This window comes from Crotalus tigris, unplaced genomic scaffold (genome assembly GCF_016545835.1).
Source record: "Crotalus tigris isolate CLP2741 ecotype Arizona unplaced genomic scaffold, ASM1654583v1 scf7180000018064.1731613, whole genome shotgun sequence".
Taxonomy (NCBI): domain Eukaryota; kingdom Metazoa; phylum Chordata; class Lepidosauria; order Squamata; family Viperidae; genus Crotalus; species Crotalus tigris.
In genome coordinates, this window is record NW_024096804.1 from 1,658,661 (window position 1) to 1,680,627 (window position 21,967).

The 21,967-nt window shown below is 35.4% G+C and overlaps 1 protein-coding gene across 2 annotated transcripts; it reads left to right on the plus strand.

Moving 5' to 3' along the window:
- Positions 1–7,807: 7,807 nt before the first annotated feature.
- Positions 7,808–21,134, plus strand: ARHGAP11A (Rho GTPase activating protein 11A). Of its 2 annotated transcripts, XM_039347339.1 has the most exons (12): positions 7,809–8,062; positions 10,634–10,701; positions 11,185–11,281; positions 11,490–11,743; positions 12,449–12,609; positions 12,695–12,841; positions 12,985–13,059; positions 14,281–14,448; positions 15,559–15,682; positions 16,486–16,591; positions 17,168–17,294; positions 18,556–21,134. In XM_039347339.1, exons 1-12 carry the CDS (start codon positions 7,937–7,939, stop codon positions 19,944–19,946), a joined length of 2,844 nt encoding a protein of 947 aa, XP_039203273.1. In that variant the 5' UTR covers positions 7,809–7,936; the 3' UTR covers positions 19,947–21,134. The 2 variants fall into 2 exon arrangements, with proteins under 2 accessions (XP_039203274.1, XP_039203273.1); XM_039347340.1 differs by lacking the exon at positions 12,985–13,059 and having other exon boundaries at positions 7,808–8,062.
- Positions 21,135–21,967: the final 833 nt, after the last annotated feature.

A 21,967-nucleotide genomic window follows, 5' to 3' on the forward strand; every position in this document is an offset into this window, starting at 1 on the left:
TGTAAGAATAATGTACCACACACATTAAAATTCACATCTCACCATTTTTCTTCTGCAGTGACTCATGCACTTAATGTTTTAACAATTTTCTGGTTGCTAGGGTACATATAATCAGGGTGACATGTAAAGTTCCTGTTAAAAAGAATTTTAGGTTTTCAAATAAAAGGAACAAAGCTTCACATTTATTACCTTCATAAATACCTTCTCTTAGTGTTTAATTATGCAAAATAGCTTGACATTTAAAAAATCTTCAAGAAAAATCAGTCTTTTGATAGTACAAACTCCATCTGATAACTTATATAGACTTTCTATTTTTGACAATGATCCTCCACCATTCTCATGTGTGATATGGAATTTTTTTTCCTGGTTTTCCTAAACTTGAGGTGTGTGGGGGGGTAAATTTTAATTTCATTATATGGCATAAAACTATTTCTTGCTTTCAAAATGTGGCTACCTTAATAGATGTTTGAGAGAAGCCCTAAATTAAGCAATTTTCTATAAGAGAGAATTAAACAGGTATATTTGGCCTCATACAGGCTTGGTAAACTGAATCCAGTATGTAAATTGTAATGTTAAAAAAGCTAAGAGTTAGGATTTTCATATTGGCAGAGTAATTTTCTACCTTCCAGTTCTCACAATTTATTCTCTATATTCTACCACCATCAGGCAATGGACTAACGAGCGTACAGACAAAAGCCTTCATGCTGTATTAATACCCATGGTTTCTGGATGCCTTACCTAGAAACATGTGCACTGCTCTTTAATGAGATTTACTAATGTATAAATTTGTCTTGTTTTGAAGAGCTTATGGACTTACAAACAACCACCTTAAATGTGAGGGGAAAAAATAAAAAAAATCATACTGACATAATATTAGGCCTACACATAAAGTTCACAAACCAACTGCAATCTTTCAATTCCCATGGACTCTTTATTAGGTAAGAATAAACAGAGCAGGGGCAGATTGTGCTTGAGTTTAGATGGTATTTACAGTCATTGTCATGGATGGAGTATTGAAGAAATACTCAGGAATTTCTCAGGTAAGTGAAGATAGGTTGCTTTTAAAGCTACATCTGGTAACTTAGAAAAGACAAGATTAGGAGAAATATAGTAGAGGGTTTCAGTTATCTGCCTGATTACCAGAGATGGACTCAGCATCTTTCTTCCTCTTCTTTTCCCTTCTCTTTTAGATGATGGGACTAGAAAAAAACCCCATAGAATTCACATGAAAACAGAAATCTGCCATTGACAGCAAAATAGGCTGGTGGGTTCACCCATTTTGCTAAACACAATATAGTTTGCTGTTTCAGTTTTAAAAATGTCTGAATCAAGCCACTATTTTATAAGCCATGGTTTATAGCTAATAAATATGTATTAACAATTCATTATAGCACTTCTGATAAAGAGTTCATTACCGTCAATATTTAAAAAGAACCATTTCTATCAGGGATACTGTAGTTGCAATATCCAATAGGGATTGACTAACTAGTCTCCATATTCACCAGTTCCATGATTTTGTTAGTCTTCCATAAGACGAATTTATAAGAATCTATCAGATGCAAGGTTAAACAAGCAAATGTTATTTAATTAATTGATTAAATAGTAGGCTTATTAAATTTTTAAATAACTTCTTTCTCTTAAGTGCTTATAATATGATTACCATTGATACTGATACTGTAATCCTCTTATAGTACAATGTTACTAAATATATTTTGTATAAACCAGCAAGTTTAAAAAAGGTTAAAAATTAATTGCAGTTAAAAACTAACCATCCATGCAAAGAACATACAACCAATGTCAGCTTGTTCTGGGCAGATAAAGGATATGCATCAGTGCTAGATCTTTCAAGTCTGTTAATCTGAGACTCTTTTAGCCAACAGAAAATAATGAATTCACACTGGAAGCAAAATATTGTTCAATTAACTATAATGAGTCATAGCAGAGAATGTTATTTTTAGTAAACTTGGATAAATTTGTTTTGGAAACAAGCAATTATGTGCAAACGTTTTTCTGGGGACAGTTATATTACATAGACATAAAATTTAACTCAGCAGGGAAAAAAAGTAAACTTTAGAAATTCAGGGGTTCTCAACCTTGGCAACTTTAAGACTTGTGGACTTCAACTCCCAGAATTCCTCAGCCAGCTTGCTGGCTGAGGAATTCTGGGAGTTGAAGTCCACAAGTCTTAAAGTTGCCAAGGTTGAGAACCCCTGCTTTAAATAGATGTGATTTGGATTTACTTCTGAATTTGAGCTAAATATTTCTTCCTTTCCATACAATTATTTTGATACACATTCAGGATAAAGATAGTTATCTGGGAGTAAGCTACACTGAATTGAATGGAATTCCTTATAAATAAACATACAGTAATAAATAGTTACAATATTATACATTTATGTACTCTGAGACTGATGTGATACATTAAGAGGTATGCTGGAAACAGCTGTGCTGGATCAGACCAGGTTCGAACTAGTATCTTCTTACCTTCAGTGGCAAATCTGATGGCAATGAAAAGCTCACAGCAAGACCATCTTCCATTGTCCCCCCCCCCCGTCCAATTGGCATTCAGAGGTGAGTTTCCTCTGATAGCATAGTGCCGTTAATATAGGATGAATTTCATATCCTTACCCAGAGAGATAGATGTACTGAATTCACCCTGTATTGTTGTCCAGTCTGCTCAGCAGTTCTCTTACAATGAGACTGAATGAAATGCTGCATCCTGAGTTATTATGAGCAGAACAGAATGTTTCCCACCGGAGGAAGGCAGGAGGAGGGCATGTTTGAGGATTCATCTTTCTCCCTACTGTTCTCTGTTTTTTCTTGAAGCAGGCAGTGTGGAGTATTGCACGAGGAAGGAAAGACCTTGCCCCAGCATTAAGTTTTCATTTGCATTCCATTTATGGATGGAATTCTTTCATTCCTTTGGACTGGGTTAATAATATATGTTAGTCAAGGTGGTACAAACTACACCAGCTACAAATTTCATGTGTTTAATGTGTACCCTTATTGCAAAAAACATCACCAGCTGGAAAACAAGGGAGTAAGAGCAGATGTATATAAAAAAAAAAAAAATAGAAGGAAACTCTGACTTCCGGATGCTAGATACTTGGATTGTATGACAAATGTTACAGTATCGTCTGACAGTGCACTTTGGTCTGCTTGCTATAGAAAGACCAGCATATCCCTGTGTAGGTTTCTTCAGCAGTAAGCACCACTAAATCAAATAGGATTTATTTCTCATGAAGACGTGCAGTTGGACAGACCTTTCACACTAAATCATGGAGGTAGAAGGAGTAATTTAGACATCCGGCCAACCGTCAGCTGAATGAAGGAATCCAGGTTCAAGATGAAAAAAATCTTATCCATACAATTTTTTGACCTAGCTATGGGATGCCAATATCAATGGATAGGTCTCTTCTTATGAATCTCCTTTTATCTGACTTTTCTTGAGGACTTCTTATTGTTCCAAAGAAGCTTATTAATATAGAAGGGTCTGCAGGAAGAAAAAAAACTAACAAGAAACAGCCTTCTATTTTCTGTCATTCAGAAGACCATCCAAGTAATATTTAACTGAAGCTCAGGAGATGATTTTACCCACAGGAGTCAGGTTTCAATCCAAGCTACAAATCTCAGCATGGATATCAAGCAAATTGTTATTGTTACATATCCTCCGACATACTGTAAGTTGTAAGTTCAAATGAATAATAAAGCTTTCAAAAGCTATCTTAAACAGAAACTGAAAAGTATGTGATCAAATATGTAGTACAGATACATGCCTACACTATTTGTGGGACACTCATTTAAACAAGGAAAGCTGACTTTCTGAAATATTTTTAAAATATGACAAAAAAATCGTTAAGGCTGCAAATATAAATTATAAAGACATACAATGTATGTTCAGGTTGAATACAGGTGTATTTTCAGATGGGCTTTCTGATAAGTGATACTATAATTGTATTCTTCAGAGCAGTACCTAATTTCTCTTATAGTATTATGCCTGAATGGTTATGAAGTTATGGTTATCCAATCTGGATAAGAGTAATGCCACAATAACATAAAAGTAGACATCACTTCCATCGTTAAAGAGAAGATAACTTTAATTAAGCACAGTTATTCCATTCTCATGCCAATTAGCTATATTAATGTTTAATTGCTCAATGTGTGAGGGAGTTGATGACTACAGTTTCAGGTTTATTATAACATTGTGCAAAAAACAAGTGACTCAGAGAAAATCCTGTGTGAAGGTAGTCGGAATTCAGTTCACTAATTTATTACATGTCTTGGACCACTTTTATTTCCATATCCTCCAATTTTCAAATGAAGTTTTTCTTTTCCGATTCTGTATCTTTTCAGTTTGTTAGATGTATGTTTGTTGTAGGTGCTGGGTATTAGTTTAGGTTTACAAGCTTCTGACATGCCATAAGCTTCAGTTCTCATTCTAAAACAAAAAATGCACTTTTCTTTTTAATTTTAAAAAATGAGATTGAATCTACAGATATCCTTTTTGACATAATTGACAGAAATATTACTTTTTCTTTGGAATCTGCTGTTCTATGATCAAAAATAAGAAACCCCTAAGAGCGGGCAGTATTGTCCCCAACTAGAAAGCCTGAATCTTGCCCAGTCTACTTGAAATGTGTTGGGATCACAGCTCTTGCATCAACAGAGCCTATTTTAAAGACCCGTAGCATTTGCCTTTCAGGAGTTCATGGTTTCTGAACAGGAAGCAAATTTTAGTTGTGGTGGTTTCTTCAGCTTGCCGTACTAATACAGAGACCTGCTTTCACTATGTCAAGTAGCAGCAAAACCACTATCCTTGAAGAGGACATGCAACTGCAACCATCACTTGGTGCTTTGTGCATCTTCAAAGCCTTGTTTAGCTGAGCTCTTGCAAAAAAACACAACTGAAAGAGAAAAAAAATTAAAGCAAAACAAAACAGAGTAGTAGTTTAGTTAAAATTATGATTGGCAAAGAGGTTAGGAGTGTGTCTGCACTGGATGTTTTAAGGACCTGTAATCAAACTGAAGACTTTGGGATTTTCATAATAGCTCAGTGACTGATTGTGAGATTCTTGATAAATGTCACAATCAGAAGGATTAATGTGAAAAATTACATGCATGCATATGCAACTATAGAAAATCTTGTGAAGTTTGGAGATCAGATCCTGAAGTCCTGTTCAGTACAGAGGGACATTTCTGAAAAATGATATGCAGGATTATGCTGTACATTTTACAAATTCATATGCGCTAAATGCTTGCTTTCTACAATAAAAAAGTTTATTCTGAAACTTAATAACTCTTAGAGGCTAATATATGAATTGCATGTTCTAAATTTTACTTTAATGAGAGCTGAGGGGAACAGACAAAGCGAATGACATATTTTGAGAGTAATTAGTTCAGTTAGCTCTAGTGTAGAGATATAACAAAAATATTTGCTCTATTATGAGTGGGTCCATGATAGTACCATACATCTACCAGTAATTCTTTGAAATCATAGTGTCAACACTGCTAACATCAAATGTTCTTGCTTTGACAACAGATGGAAAGATAGCCATCTTTTCTCTGCTTCTAGAGTTAGTTGATGCTGGGAGGGGGGATGTGGATGAGAGTCGAGCTAGTCATAACAATAATAACTCAGCCATGGGAATCCAAGGTTATTGCAGGCAGAGTTGATAAATATTTGGGCTGGAGAGCTGGGGAGAAAGCCCCTGCTTCAAGCTAATTGGGGAATGTGATTTATGACTGTTAATTGGAGGAGGGAATTGTGCTTTGCTATTTTGTGCCCAGGGGAGGGGAATTCAGTTTTTGGCTTCAACTATGTAGTGCCGATACTTTGTTTCTCAAATAAAAGATTCTTTAAGGTAAACAATGCCTCAAAGTTCTTTTGAAGAGTTTCATCTGTTGGAACCATGACATTAGTCTTAGAATAATAGAGTCAGAGAGGCTACTGAGAATAAATCTCTATTCAATTTAGGAATGGGATTCAAATTAAATAATTGACAATGGATAGTCAACCAATCTCCATATGAGCATTCCTTTGTACTTATCATAATAAACAGCTCACTCATCTTTCCACATCAGCTGAAAGAATTCAAACTTCTTGGCTTCTTGATGAAGAGGGATTTAAATTAAAATCACTTTGAATAGAGATTTCAGAATAGGTTGAGATCACCAACAGAGAACTTAATTCAGAACTGACCACAATAACTGAATTAAATTAAAAGAAGACAGAGAATCTCTACCAATTATCTGATTAGTTCAACATCTATAGTTTTGTAGAAATAAAACATATTTTTCTAAGAAACTTCCAAGTACAGGTAGTGCTTGACTTACAATCATTTATTTAATGACCATTTGAAGTTACAATAGCACTGAAAAAAATGAATTATGACTGGTTTTCACATTTATGACCATTACAACATTCCCATGGTCACAAGATCAAAATTCTGCACTTGGCAACTGGCATGTATTTATGACAGTTGCACTATCTTGGGTCATGTGATCACCATTTGTAACCTTGCCTGGAGTTTCTGGCAAGGAAAGAAAAAGGGGGAAGCCAGATTTGCTTAATGGTCACACAATTCATTTAACAACCGCAATGATTCACTTAAGAACTGTAACCAAAAAATTTTGTAAAATGTAGCAACTGACTTGCTTAGCAATAGAAATTTTGGGGTCAGTTGTGGTTATAAGTCTAGGACTACCTGTAACAATCTACACATATAAAGATATATAAAAATAAAATACAATTTATATTGTGAAATATGATGTAAAATAATAACAACCAATATTGTGTAGTCTGTATTGTTGATGACAGAAGGAACTTTCAGTTTCCCAGACAAGGGCTCCCCCTTCTGTATATATCTCATTTTACAATACTGTAAACAGAAATGATCTAATTATGTTGCTAGCCACAAAACGACTAGCAAGATAATCAACATTTTGCTTTGCAAGGCAAAAAATACTTCTTGAATTACCTTGTTCCTTATGACCAAGACTAAAGAAGTCATTTGTTTTTTTCTAGTAACAGTCCTAAATCTTATCCCTCAAAAGTTAATCTATGATCAGCTTAGCATGTTACACATACTCAGCCTCCCCAATCTGTACACCAAGCTTTTAGGTTTGCTGCATTGAGTGACCCTAGCCAATCGTAGCTTAGCTATCAAACCATGGTCTCTCGTTCAGTTTCATTGGATGAATTGACACAGATCTTCAAGTTTTTGTTATGTTGCTCATAAAACTCAGGCACTCGGTATGGAGTTGGAAAGAACTCAGTCGTCGAATTTTATAGACAAACACCGAATACCTTTTCAGATGGCTATTTTTACTCCGCCTCATATATGAACCACAAGTACTGTACCTCGGACAAAGCGAAACTAGCTTAAACATGCTATTAAAACTTTTTTTTTACCATTAAAGGAATTCATGATAACATACATCTGTCCATAGAACTATCAGAAAGACTCGAATCAGAAGTCAAACCTGTTCAAAAATATGAATAGTCAATCTACAATTTATTATGTCTATGTTTCATTTTTAAATGCGAGGACCTTTAGGTACTTACAGCTATCGCCTGAATGTTTGGCTTATTTATTATTTCTCTTATACGATTCCAAAATCGACTAATTACACACGACTCGGAAAGAAACGCAAAGGCTCCGCATCTAAAATATATCGTTACCACCACCTTCCCTATCTTTTTCCCGGGATGGCAGGCTTTCGACGCGACTTGCTTTTTTTTTTTTTTAACCACGGTGGCCGTTGAAGGCGCCAAGGGGTCCTGAGAGTTCGAAGACAGGAGCGGTCCAATCAGATAGCAGGGCTGGGCTGGCGCTCTGTTTGAGTGGCTAATTGACGGCCTGCGCCAGAGGACAGGCGGCTTGGGCAGATGACGGTCGAGCGGTGAGGAGGGCAGCGGCGGTTCGGAAGGGTGGCTATGGACGGTCCCGGAAAAAGGCTGGCCCGGTTGGCCGTGCAGCAGCAGCTCCGAGCCGCCTACGGAATCAAGCTGAAGAATCGCACCGTGAAGAGGAAGACGTCCAGGCCGATTGCCGCGGGAGGGGTGAGTTGGAAGGCACTGAGGGGGGCTGCTCCGCCATCGGGCGTCCTTGCTGACTCTTGAAGGCTCGGGCGAAGCAGTGGAGGTTGCGGTGGCTGGAGGCGATCCGCCTCTGCTGGAAGCGAACAGTTGCCTTCTTGCAACCGGTTTGGGGGCTTCCCTTTGGCTCGAAGGTGCCCTGAGTTGTTCCCGAGAACCCAGACAAAAGGGCGGCATGGAGAAGACGGATTGTGTAATACGACTTTGGGTGGGAATACAGTGGCTACCCGCAAGCAATAGTCACAGGTAGTCCTCGATTTACAACAGTTCCTTTAGTAACTGTTCAAAGAGCAAGGGCACTGACAAAAGTGACTTATTACCATTTTTCACAGTTACAACCTTTGCAGCTTCCCCATGATTATGTGATGAAAATTCAGATGCTTGGCAATTGGTTCACATTTATGGCCCTTGCTGTGCCCCAAGGTCATGTGATCATGTTTTGTGACCTGACAAGCAAAATCAATGGGGCAGCCAGATTCACTTAATAACACTGTTATTTAACTTATCATCTGCAGTGCTTAACAACTGTGGCAAGAAAGGTCGTAAAATGGGGCAAAACTCAACAAATGTTTCACTTAAAAAGAGAAATTTTGGCCTCAGTTGTGGTTATAAGTTGAGGATTACCTGTATTTTGCTCTCGTGTATCTGCATTAGCAAACAAGGCGTGCTGTTGCAGTGAGGGAAGCCTAAGGGCAGGACCTGAAGTAACTGGTGGAAGATTATTAAAGAGAGATTCTAGAACTGAGGAGAAATTTCTTGACAGAACATTAATCAGTAAGACGGCTTACTTATGGAAGTTGTGAGTGCTCCGTATCAATGGAGGTTTTCAAGAAGTGACTGGACAGCTATTTGTCCAGAGTGGAATAAAGTCTCCTCCTTGAACAGAGGGTTGGACTAGATTCTAGAAGACCTTCAAGGTGCCTTCTAACCTATTCTGTGTTCTATAAAATAACTTGATTAATAAATGCAACTTTGATTTTGAAAATGGAAATATGGAAAATTCTCCCGTGTAATTAAGAGCAGTTACCTTCAGAGGTTGGGTCTGATATTGATTTTTAGCCCCTGAAACTATTTGATCTATTTAGAACACTTAAGATGTGGGGAGTAAAACTTCTTGCAGTTTTCCTTGCTTGAGGAATATTTTCCCCTAACACACTACTTGATTCTATGAAATAAATTTATTAAGACTACCCGTGAAGTGTGAGCTTGTAGGTTGCAATGATTTAGGATTTAACATGCATAAAAAACAAGTAATGACTTTATTACTTATTTGATTTATTTGCCACCTTTCTCATTTCAAACTTACTCTGGGCAGCTTGCATCATTAAAAGCATTACAACCATAAAAGATAAATATTTCTAAAAGGATAAAAATATTCTTGCTAAAATGGTTATCTATATGTTAATGGCTCAAAAGAAAACATCTTGATTTAATTAGAGGTGTACTTTGCTAGATTCCCCCCCCCCCGTCCAAACAAGCATAATAGAATCAATCCCCTCCCTTCTCTGCTCTGTAACTATGTTTTAAATTCTAGATAACAAATATATCTTTTTGATAGGCTCTTAAAATAGGGAAAATTTAAAAGATACATTAAAAGATATATTAGATACATTGATGAGATTTTAGTAGTAGAGAAAGAAGTTCATTGTCACATATCCTTGTGATAAAGATAACTTGTATCTTAGAACTATAAGGCAAAGCAAGCAAGCATGGGGTTACTTATTCTTATATGAGTATGCAAGTATACCTATGCTTAAAAAGAGCACAATGTGATTAGATAAATGCTATCTATAGTTTATTGTTCTGTCAATGTACTATTGGGAATCTTCAACTGATGAAGTAAGCTGTTATCCCATAACTGATGAAGTAAGCTGTATCACATAAGATAGTATTCAAGAAGGTACTGCTATAATACAAATTATAAAAAGACTTTCAGAAGAAGTTTTTGGAAGGTTGTCTTTTTTCAGTTTTAGGCATTTTGTATATATTAAGATAACAACAACAACAGCAATAATAATGTTGGAAGGGACCTTGGAGGTCATCTAGTCCAACCCCCTGCTCAGACAGGAAACCCTATACCATTTCAGACAAATGGCTTTCCATTCTCTTCTTAAAAACTTCCAGTATTAGAACATTCACAGCTTCTGGAGGCAGATTGTTCCACTGATTAATTGTTCTGTCAAAAAAAGATGAGTTAGAGCAGGGGTGTCAAACTGCCGAATGCATCATCCGGAAGCCGCACCCACCCATTGCAGGCAATGGCAAAACTGTCCCAATACGTTATGTGACGTCGCGAGTTTGACATGTCTGTTTGAAATGGAAATAGTCATTAAATTATTAACTTTAGAATGATTGTCTAATCTAGAATAAGTGACTTGCAAACTACAAGTTATTTTTTTCTTGTTTGCTAATATATCTACATTTAAAAAGAGGCAAATGGATTTATACTAGAAACCTCTTTTTAGATTTTAGTTCCTTATTTTGTTGGTGAAACATATTTTTCTACATTATTAAATGTTATGTTTGGTTTTTCAGGGAAAAGTATTTGGAATACCTCTTCATGAATTATCTCAAGTTGTATGTGAATATGGAAATATACCTTGGTAAGTTACAATCTGACTATAACAAGAGTCTTCACAAATATGACACATGTAAGTTAGATAATATTTAAATTAAATTTTGGCAAAAATACAACAGTCAGTTCTTATAAATAAGCATGCTATGCTTGGGAAAAGAGACTTATTTAAGGAAAAGGAAATTGCAACATTGGTTTCTGGTCTAAGCAGGAGACATAATGACTTCTTGTCATAATAGATTGACAATTTGTTTCTTTCTAGCATTACTATGCAATAATGGAGAGGATAAGAAAGAACAATCGATATTCAGGGTAAAAGTAACTATATATTTTTATTTTTGCAAAGCTGCTAGTGACAGAATAAAGGAAGCTGCACTTTGTCCATAATTAAACAGTGAATATTTTATATATCTCATCCTATTAACTGTAATATTTACCAATCTGATAATAAGAAAATTAAGACCAGGATTGCAAAAACTAAATTCAAATGTACCTCCCCCTCTCTCTCCAGCTTTTTAGTTGAGGCTTGTCAGTACTTGGAAGAGCATATTCAAACAGAGGGACTCTTCAGAAAATCTGGATCAGTTGTTCGTTTAAAAACTTTAAAGGTACAGCACTTCCCCATTCTGCTTTATTTTTAACAACTTTGATGTGTTGACACCGAAGTGCTTAATGTTGCTGCGTGCGCTTTTCACAAATTTATACCAAAACCAAAATATGTTGTCTATGAGTGGCTTATTTCCAGATCTCCATCGCCATTTCTCAAAAGTATATTGTTTTCTCCATTGACAATATTTATTTTCTTACCATTCCTAGAATAAATTGGATAAAGGTGAAAATTGTCTATCCAGTGCACTACCATGTGATGTTGCAGGACTTTTGAAGCAGTTCTTCAGAGAATTACCTGAGCCAATCCTTCCATATAACCTGCAAGAAGCTCTTCTGAAGGCCCAGAAGTTAGACAGCGAGGAGCGGAATTCTGCTACACTGCTCATCTCCTGCCTTGTTAATGAGGGAATAATTGAAACGCTAAGATATTTCTTCCAGTTTCTCAAAAAGGTGTCTTTAAAGTAAGTTGCAGATTTCATGAAGATTTGGCTTTGGTTTGCCCTCTGTTATATGCCTGCAGTGGAACTATAGCAGTTATAACAATGTGATTTAGAGTATTTTCTGCTTTTGAATTGGAATATTTTTGATGCCCTCACCTAATCAGAGTTGTATTACGTATATATGTATTTTGATATTTATTTTTAGTAAGCAATTTTTTTTCAAAATACATCATATTGTTACGATATCACAGTTTAACTATTTCTAGGCAATTTAAAAAATGAATCATTAGGAAGAATATTCCTTTTTCTTTTGAAGCATGTAGTTAGAAGAAAAGCATAACTGACTAAATCATACCTATGATTATAATATTTCATTCTAAGATTTCTCTCTGAAATTTAAACTTTGAGATTTGCACCAAGGATGTACGTAGCTCCCACAAGAATTGCAAACCCTATTTAGGCCTTTGATAGACTTTCATGTTTTGTTTTGTTTTGCTTTTTTGTGAGGGGGCATATCTGCGTAAGATAGAAGCAAGCTTGGGAAAGCTTTCTTGTATCAAGTTTATAATAGACATACTGGAACCAAAGTTGCAGTAACTAATTTGTAATTAGCTCTTCGGTAACAGTGCTGATTTAGCATTTTGAAAAATGAATATATTAAATAGTATTAGTTATATTTAACCAAATATTAAATCTAATGCTATTCTATTTTTTTTCATTGCCTAGATCTGCTGAGAACAAGATGGATAGTTGTAATCTAGCAGTAATTTTTGCTCCAAATCTCTTGCAATCCAGTGAAATTGAAAAAATGTCTGTGCACACAGAGAAGAAACTCCGCTTGCAGGCTGGAGTTCTGCAGACATTGATTGATCATGCAGAAGACATAGGTAAGGTGATGATGATCAGTATTACGACTTTAGAATATTGTTTTGTCATTATTTTTTGTGAGGAACATAATTATACCTTTTTCAGGACAAATACCAAAGTTTATCCTGGAAAAAATACCATCCATGTTTGGCATTGATGATTCTCTCTCTACACCTGCATTCCATGATGATCAAGAAAGCGAAATTGAAACTCCCTCTGAACACTTGAGAAGGAGACAGCAGAGCATAGGAGGTAATAAATAAATTACTTCTGCATTTTTTTTTTAAAAAAAGACCCTCAAGTTTTAAAAAAATGCAAATGTTTATCAAGAGCTAAATAAAAAAAGAGAGACTAAACATTAAAATGTTGATTGCTTGATGTATCTTCAATTTCAGATATTGTTAGTGGGGCTCTGAATAAACTTAAATCTAACAGAACACCCTCCACTACACCTCAGAGAGACCAATGTGGTAGGTATAGTGCATTTGCATGAAGCACTTCATGTCAGCAAGGCTTGAACAGGTTAACAATAAATATTACAGTACAGGAATAGTATATGGTAGATTACAATGTAAACAAGTCAGTAATTCTTGTTTTACCCTTACATGTACTATTCCATTGAGCTGAGTTTTACACTTAAGACATGACCTGCTTATTTTGCTGCATATTAAAGCTTGAGTGACATTTTGTCCTTTGCCACTATAACATCTAAAAGGATATTTCAGCTGTTATTTCAGTTTGCATACATGCTCCAAACGCATTTTACTTATTATATTGCTAATGAGAAATCCTTCTTTTCTGTTACATTGCATGGCTTTGTTCTAATATCTGTAAAACAAAACATGGTAATTGTTGCATTTTAAAAAAAAATAATGGCAAACAGTTCTGAAAAGAAACAGAAAATAGAAATATTTTTATCTTACCATGCAGTGCTTAATTTTATATATGTAATGTGGTTAATGTGTTGGACTAGGACTAGGGAGATTCAGGTTCAAGTCCACCTTTAGCCATGGAAACTGATGCGACTCAGTCAGTCTCTCTCAGCCCAACATATCTCACAGGGTTGCTGTTGTGCAAATAAATGGAAATGCTCATGTAGACCAACTTGAGCTCTTGGAAGAAAGGAAGAATATAACTGTGTAATTAAGCATTACAAAACAATATGGTAAACAATATGCACCGATGAGGGAATTTTGAACTGCAAGGAGCCCTTTAAACCACTAAATCTAACCCTTTGCTTAGCATAGGAATCCAAATGAAAACATCCAAAACAAATGGCTATATAGACTTGGCTTGTACGCATCCAGCGAATGGAAGCCATTTTATTCGTCTGTTTAACAGGACAGAATTAAACTTAAAAAGTATAATTATTTGCAGCTCTAATTTTAGTTCATACTTGAAGGAATACTGTTGTCAATTTAAAAATATTTAATGTGAAAGAATAGATGTTGTAGACTGTTCCAGTTTTCCACAAGGTCCTTTTTTTTAGGGCAAAGAGTTAGGTTTTCTCCTCCTACTCCAATTTTTCAGTTTATCCTTTTCATTGCTCTTCACATTGCTAATTACAGGATAAAGCAAATAATTATTATGCACAATTGTTCTACATATGCTTACTATTAATAATCTATACTTTGTATTTTTTCCCATATTAAATATTTGACTGCATATATATATATATGTATATTCTTTAGTGTTTTCATCAATGACTCCAGTAATGGTTACTCCAAATTTTAAGCGTAAATATCCTGCTGATTCCTGTCAACGCATATCCAGCAAGAAAAGACGATCTGTTGGGCATAACATGGGTCCTGAAAGGCTGCCAAACAGCCTTTTTAACATTAGCTTAACACCTGGATCAGGTAGAGTGAAAAATATTCAGCAATGTTCTTGGGATGTTCAAATTCCTATCTCTGCACACTTCTTTTATTACAGACAGCAATGCAGAAATACTCTGTACAAAAAACACTACTACAGTATGACATTTGTTAAATTTCTTGCATTGCTTAATAGCATTTATATAGCGTTTGAAGCATTTTGCATGCTTAGAATAATTTACAAATAAATTACAGTTTGATGTAGTATCATTGAGTAGACATTTTACTGAACTATCTACATCTAAAGGCTCTGGAAAAAGATTTCATTGTTAGAAAAGAACAAAAATTTTGAAGTAATTTTGAAAGTCTTGAATCTTTGAAGATTAATTTGAATTCTTGACATGTTATTCTTTCTGGCACAAACTCCTAAATGTATTTGAAGAAGTCATCAATAATTGAACTAACCATGAGGATAATCATAGATGACATTATATACTACAACATTTCGGGATTGTGTTGGCATGGTGTAAATAAACAGATGTAATACTACGTTAGTGGTACAAAGAGAAGGGGACTTAAACAGAATAGCTTCAAGCATTCTGAACGACTGCCCAACTTTCTTTGCCACAGGAATCTATTGCAAATATTTTTCAGGATTTTTTTTTCTCTGTAATCCCCAGCCAGATCCAGTCCTTTTTTTTTTTTTAACATGATCTTTCTTTTGTCAACTTTTCCTCCAATACCATATTTGGTCCAGTTCTGTGTTTTTCAAGGGTTTATTCTCCTGATGGAAGTAGACATTCTTACATTTGGATGAGTTAGAAATAAAATGAAAACTGCTATTAATAGTTTTAATAAATTCTGGGATGGTTATCTTTAAAGTATTGTATAATGATATATTTTTGGGCCAGATAAATTTTTGGTTTGACTAAGAAAAATTTCCTTTATGTTCTTGTGAAAAGGGAAATAGATATAGGCATATGAAAGTATACATTTTGATTTTAAAAATAGCTATTTTAAAAAAACAGCTATTTCTATAACTTGTTACCAAGAAGTGGGGACCAATAACATTTTTATGGATAAAAATTGTATTCTTAAGTAGAATAATTTTAAAATAAGCTGCTACTTTTGTAAATCCTACACCTCCATTTGTAGATAGCCCTTCTGTGTCTCTGGATACATCTCAGACTTCATTGTCTACTTCAGCCACTTGTGAGAAATCTCTCTCTAATGGAAGAAGTCGAAGGAGCAAAAGGATTGCCAATAAAAAAGTGCAAAGGTTTGTTTGTCAAAATAGGCACTTCTGGCATAGAAGGAGTAATAATATATTTTTGTTATAATTAAAGGTGTTAATATATTTTATATTCTGAACAGTATTAAATACAATGATTAAGTCAAATCTTATGGCCTTTAGTTTTTTTGAAAGCTAGTTGATCTCTTGGTTCCCATATTATTTTACTGTAGTACCTCATCTATTTATTTTCCCTACGTATACACAGGTTCTTTATCCTTTCTTATATTTATGAATAATAAATGTAAGATCCATGATAAATATATTTAGAAACATTTAGCGCTCTCCTTAGTTTTAGTATTTGTTTCATGAATGGAAAGTTATATGAAATATCCAGGAATTCATTGAAAATTCACTGTTTATCATATAAAAAATAGCAATATCCGTTCCGCAGTTGACACTAATCTATTATCTACTCAGGAATGGAGCTCCCACAACCTATTTTCAGTAGATGTTATGATTCCCACTTTTGTTGCAATTTTTTATTTTATAACCAGCTTATTTTTAAATTGTTACTTTCCTTGTAAATTAACTGATTTTAGAATATCAGTTTTATTTATTTTTATCCTACCTTTAGGTAGCAAACACGTACACAATATTCCCACCACAACAATCCTATGAAGTGCATTGAGCAGAGAGAGAAAAGGTGACTAGTGCAAAGTTATCTAGCCATCTTTCTTGCTTAAAGTGGGATTAGAACTCACAATCTCCTTGTTTCTAGGCCAGCACTTTAACCACGATATCAGTAGTTTAGAACAGTATTCAGCCAACTTATCTCTCTTTCCTTTCAGAGTTGAATCTGGAAAAACAGGTTGTTTTTCACCTAAAATCAGCCGGAAAGAAGTAGTACGCAGGTCATTACGATTAAAGTTTATTCTTGGAAGAAGCAACAGACAGGTATTATATATAACCATGTTTCACTCCTTAATAGAAATAGTAGCTTCTATAAAATCCATGCAACCAAAACTCACATACACAGATACACATATAAAAAAAATTCATTACAGCTGGTTATGATTGGATGATGAAGAAGAAAATAGAGCAGTTTGATCTGACTGTCTCCTAGAAGCCCACTTTCATAATTTTAGGCTAGTAACAGTCTTTTGCAGAACATTGTTGGTTTATTATTTGTAATAAAGACTAAAGGGTAATTCAATCTATTAAATGATAGAGGATGTGTGGTAAATAGTCTAAAAATCTGAAGAGTTGCTTACTAATATTGTCTCCGTGAAGATGTTTGCTATGTTTTTGATTTAAACTTACCTGTTTTTAATTACCATTTACCAAATTACTGTACTTCAGTCTTGTTTTCATTCTTCTTCCTGTGTCATCCTCTTCTTAATGGCCACTGTCTGCTAGTCCATTCTCTCTTATGATATAGCTTCTTGTTAGAAATCCCAGGTGCTGTCTATATCTGTGAGAATGTAGAAGAAACATCTGAATAAAATTGTATCAAACTTTTTTAATTTTAAGAATACTGCAGTGGAGCATGAAGATAACAACAGAGCTGAAAACATTGGTCACCGACTAGCTGGTTATCAAGATAAAGAAAATGAAGTGAGAACTATGAAGACTACAGCATTGTTAAGCCCATGTGTTGGTAAGTCTATAATTTAAAAAAGTAAATACAATGAATCCTTGATATAGCAAACCTTTTCCAGTAGCAATAGTATTATGTTGCACTACATTACAGACAGAGTTTAGGGTAAAATATGAAATTTAAATGTTTATTGCGTTTTACATTCTAATTCTATTGCAACCAAGTACTTTCTAGATTCTTGGAATATAACTGAGGAAGGGAATTTCATTATACTGTTACCGTATATTCCGGCTTATAAGGTGACCCGGCATATAAGACGACCCCCGACTTTGGCACCGAGTTGCATCCCTAGAAAGTCATCTTATACGCCGGGAACTACCATTATTTCCGGCGTATAAGACTACTTGGCGTAAAAGACAACCCCCGACTTCAGCGCTGATTTTAACGCTTGCAAAAGGCGTCTTATACGCCGGAAAGTACAGTACTTCTTGATCTAAATTGTATTGTTTTATAAACTCTACTTGGTTGAAGAATGGGCTCAAAAAATCCATATAATAAAAGATCGTGCAGTATTTAGCTATCTTGTAGACTCCTTGAATTTAAGAAAGGCAGTCACTATTAGAACTGAAGTCTTTCTCAGTAGTTTATCCATTAGGCTAAGATGGGTTGAGTCAATCTCAGTCCAGATGCATCTATTTTCTCAAAAGCCTGTACTCATATAGTCTTACTGTGTTTTCATACAGGCAGCAATAGCATGTTGTTAGTGTACTGTCCTTTTCCAAATGAGACTAATGCATTTATAATTGGGGAGGATCAGTCCACAGACATTATGTAGAGATTTGCACTTCAAAACACAAGTGATTACTTCTGATCATGTACTGAGATATAAAGTAATGACAAATGATTTTCCTAGTATGTGACTATTTGACATTTCAGTTTTAAATACACATTCTAAATGTATAGAATGATTCTGTGGAGATTGCTTCATTTTCCAAACATCAAGATTTCTGTTCCTTCCTGCATAATCCATATGTGGCACTAGACTTAACACGGGAGAAGTTCAATGTGTCCCCAAGTTAGAAAGAAGAGACTAGAATGTTGTGACTACGTTTATATGTTCTTTTAACGCTAGTCCACTAATGGCTCTTTTTATTCTTAGTAACCCTTACCAGGCCAGTTATGTTATAACAATGGTGTTATATAGTACTGTGGTAGAAAAGAAGAGTTCTGATATATGTTATCTGGAATTATAGTATTAATGTTCATTTAATGTATACAATTTTGATTTTGCTGATTTTTTTTAAAGTATCTATTTTTTAAGGTTTGAAAAACGTCAGCAAGTCTGAAGAAAACTTACAAATTCCAAGCCGTCATACTGCAGCAAACTATCGAATGTCTTGGATTGGTCCTGCAACCACAGACTCTCAGGAGACCAGAGTTTCATTAATGGGATGTCCTGAAACAGAAATCTCTTCTTCTGAAACTGCTCCTGCCAATAGAAAACCATTAGTTATTCCTGCTGAGCCCATGTTTGCAAATAGTGAATGTGATAGCAGTAAACAAAAAACATCTTTTTGTGAAGATGAAAATAATTTAACTGAACACATGCTGCTGAGAATTAAGAAAGCATTTTCTGAATCTGGAAGCAACCTTCATGATTTATATGAAACAGAGTCTTCAGCATCAAATTTACTAAAATTCAAGAACCCAGAACTAAAATTGAAGAAAGATCTCTTTAAAACAACAGATCAGAAAATAGATGTTAAGCAGGAGCCTCAGTTTGCCAAATCGGTCACTAAATCAAATACCATTGATCAGGTGGATGCTATTAATGAACTCCTCTTGCAAAATAATAAGAGTGATCATCCAATCCATATTTTAAACCAAAGTGATGGATTAGAACAAGAAGACCAGCTGATTACCTCTCCTGTTATTCAATTAAACAACATAAATAATGTGCAGAAGGAGAGAGTGGAATCAAATAAGCAATTTGTGTCTGAAAAAAAGGAATCTAAATACTGTAATTCAAAGAAAGAGACCTTTTTCTCAGAAAGTGGAGATAAAAATGACCAACTATTTCTTCAAACGAAATCCTGTGAGAAATCTAAATCTTCCCCTTCAGGAAAAGTGGCTGATCATATACATTGGTTCAACAGACTTTCATTAAAGGAACCATATTCTGCAACCAGAACTAAGCCAGAGCTCAAGTTTCAACGTACCCCAGTCCGTCAATCTGTAAGGAGAATAAATTCCCTCTTGGAAACTCATAAACGGTCAGTTACTTGTCAAAAAGCTGGTGATGGCTGCACTTCTCTTGCTAAATCCGTGAGCTACGAAACTGCATTGTCTTCCTGTACAGTAACTACAGACAATTCATTGACAAATTCACTGCCTTCTAAACTGACGTGCAAAGAAAAGCATGATCAGTTGGCTCTATTTCCCAAATCTTATCCTCAGTTGATATATTCATCAGAACAAACCATCAAAGAAACGTTTAATAATAATTCCAAATCTGTCCTTGAGGACTTAACTAACCACGAAGCACCAAAAACTGTTGTCAAAATGAGCACAAGGTTAAATGCTTCAGTGGGTACACCTGATAAATATGTTCTCAGGAAAATGGCAGGAACAAAGTCTCGGTATAAAGGATCGCCAAAAAACCCAATCCCCACAGCAAAACTATTCCCAACTGTCAAGCCTCTTGACTTATAATGGTTTGATCCCAGCCATGTTTCTGTGCTCTTATATCTAAGCCTGTAAATGTAGAACTGAAAGTGTTGAATCCAAAATCCATTCTCCATGGAGGACCTTATTCACAGAGAGGTCCCACTGGTGGAAGCTGTTGGTATCATTTTCCCTCCCCCTGAAATCACTTATGCTTCCCCAAATCTGCACAGGACTGAGGAATTCTCCAGAACAATAAAGCAAATGCTGCTGTGTTGTGCAGAGGGAAAATAACATTCTGAGTGGAATTTCATTCAGACAATATTCCTGCTGGCAGAAAAGCTCAGTCCAACATTTATCTTTCTTTAAATTGTCTTAAGTATGTCTCTTTCTTAATTTTTTTTGGGACTGAAACTTGAAGTTCTGTTGAGCGAATGAAGCTTTTACTGAGTAGCATTTATTTTGGGAGCCCTAATTTTGGTACTTGTTTTTATGTTTTACCAAATTTTATGGATGAGAACCTGGAAGGGCTGCTGACTGTTATTTAAGAGATAAACAAAGGATCGGTTTCTAGAAAACAAAAAAGCTTAATACTACATTTACGAAATATTTAATTTATGGGTTTAAATTTTGCAATGTGCCATGCTTTTTTGTAATCAGTTATCTAGAAGGCTTGCATTTGTAAAAATTTATTTCTGGGAGTGGTAATTTAGGTCCTCTATTGCAACAACAAATGTACTATGTCCATACTTCGGACAGCTGCACTTTTTTGTGGACTCAAATAAATAGTGACTCAGTAAAATGTTAGATACATGTATCAAATCATCAAATGTTCTACTATTGGAGTGGAGATATATTGAGAATTCTAGCGTAGCAAATGGAAGAATGTTCCAGAGCTGCTGAATGGATGTTACTGTCTATGTTCTATATTGGGAGAGGGTGACTAGAAGATAGTGAAAGAACTTGCTAGTTCTTTTTTTATATAACTGTACTATAATATAGGATGTACTGTATAATTCATAAAAAGTGTTATGTGATTGAGATACATTGTATAAAGCCATACTGTTTAGATGCACAGCATTTTGATCAACTTGCTCTATTGAAATGAATTGTAATTGTTTACTATATATAAATTATTTAAATTTGAAATTACGTTTTAGTGTTTTAGAATAGTTTGCGGAGAATGCTAAAAACTCTTACCTCTGAAATAAAAAAGCTTAATTTTTTTATATTGTATATGCCGCATTTAGAATTTTTTTTTACACATCTATGTACATGCTGCCTTATGAAAAGCTGTTTACATCCAGTTAATGTTGAAAAAGTCTGCAAAACTGCTTTAATAATTATATTGATGCATTTTTAAAATAACTGTTTCCTTCAAGATACTAAATCAACATGCTTAGAAAATAGGATACTAGTATTCAAAAAGCCATTTACCCAAAACTTCAACCAACTAGGTATATTATGGAGCAAAGAATGAATCAGTTTTGTTTTACATTGGCCCTTTCCTGATAAAGTGAAATTCTAAGATAACTATTGTTCAACTTGATAACGACAAAGGATGCAGCCAGCTTTTATAAAGTGAAACTTTCTGCTAAGAGGCATAGTATACATTTTCATGAAATAAGGTTCAGCATTTTTATTACCATAAGACAGACATGTCAAACACAAGGCCCGGGGGCCAGATGCGGCCCATGACGTGGTTTCATGTGGCCTGCGAAGCCATCCTGGAAACAGTGAGGGAACAGCCCTGCTGCCTTGGCCCTGGCCCAGGCCAGCAGGGAGCCAGTGTACAATTTTGTGCTGGCCATCTATGCTGAAATAATTCAGTCTTAACTTCTCAAGGCTGTCTGGAAACAGCGAGGAACCAGCCCCTGCCGCGTCGGCCCTGCCCCCTGGGTGCATGCTGGGGAGGTGTCACCCTTTGTGAGGAATGAAGAAATGCACCATCGCCTGGAAGTGGCCAGCAAATGGCCCTCGCCTACTTCACATATCTGGCTTGATGGGCTCCGGGGGAGGGGTTTCAGCAGGCTCTTCCAGTGGACTATGCCTTGGCACTTGCCCTGGTC

What these genes read in the sequence shown, in the direction of transcription:
- ARHGAP11A (XM_039347339.1), top strand. Translation starts at nt 7,937, where the DNA reads ATGGACGGTCCCGGAAAAAGGCTGGCCCGGTTGGCCGTGCAGCAGCAG. An exon ending in TTCGTTTAAAAACTTTAAAG is followed by an intron (nt 11,282 to 11,489) that starts GTACAGCACTTC and finishes TACCATTCCTAG; the next exon opens with AATAAATTGGATAAAGGTGA. An exon ending in GAGACAGCAGAGCATAGGAG is followed by an intron (nt 12,842 to 12,984) that starts GTAATAAATAAA and finishes CTTCAATTTCAG; the next exon opens with ATATTGTTAGTGGGGCTCTG.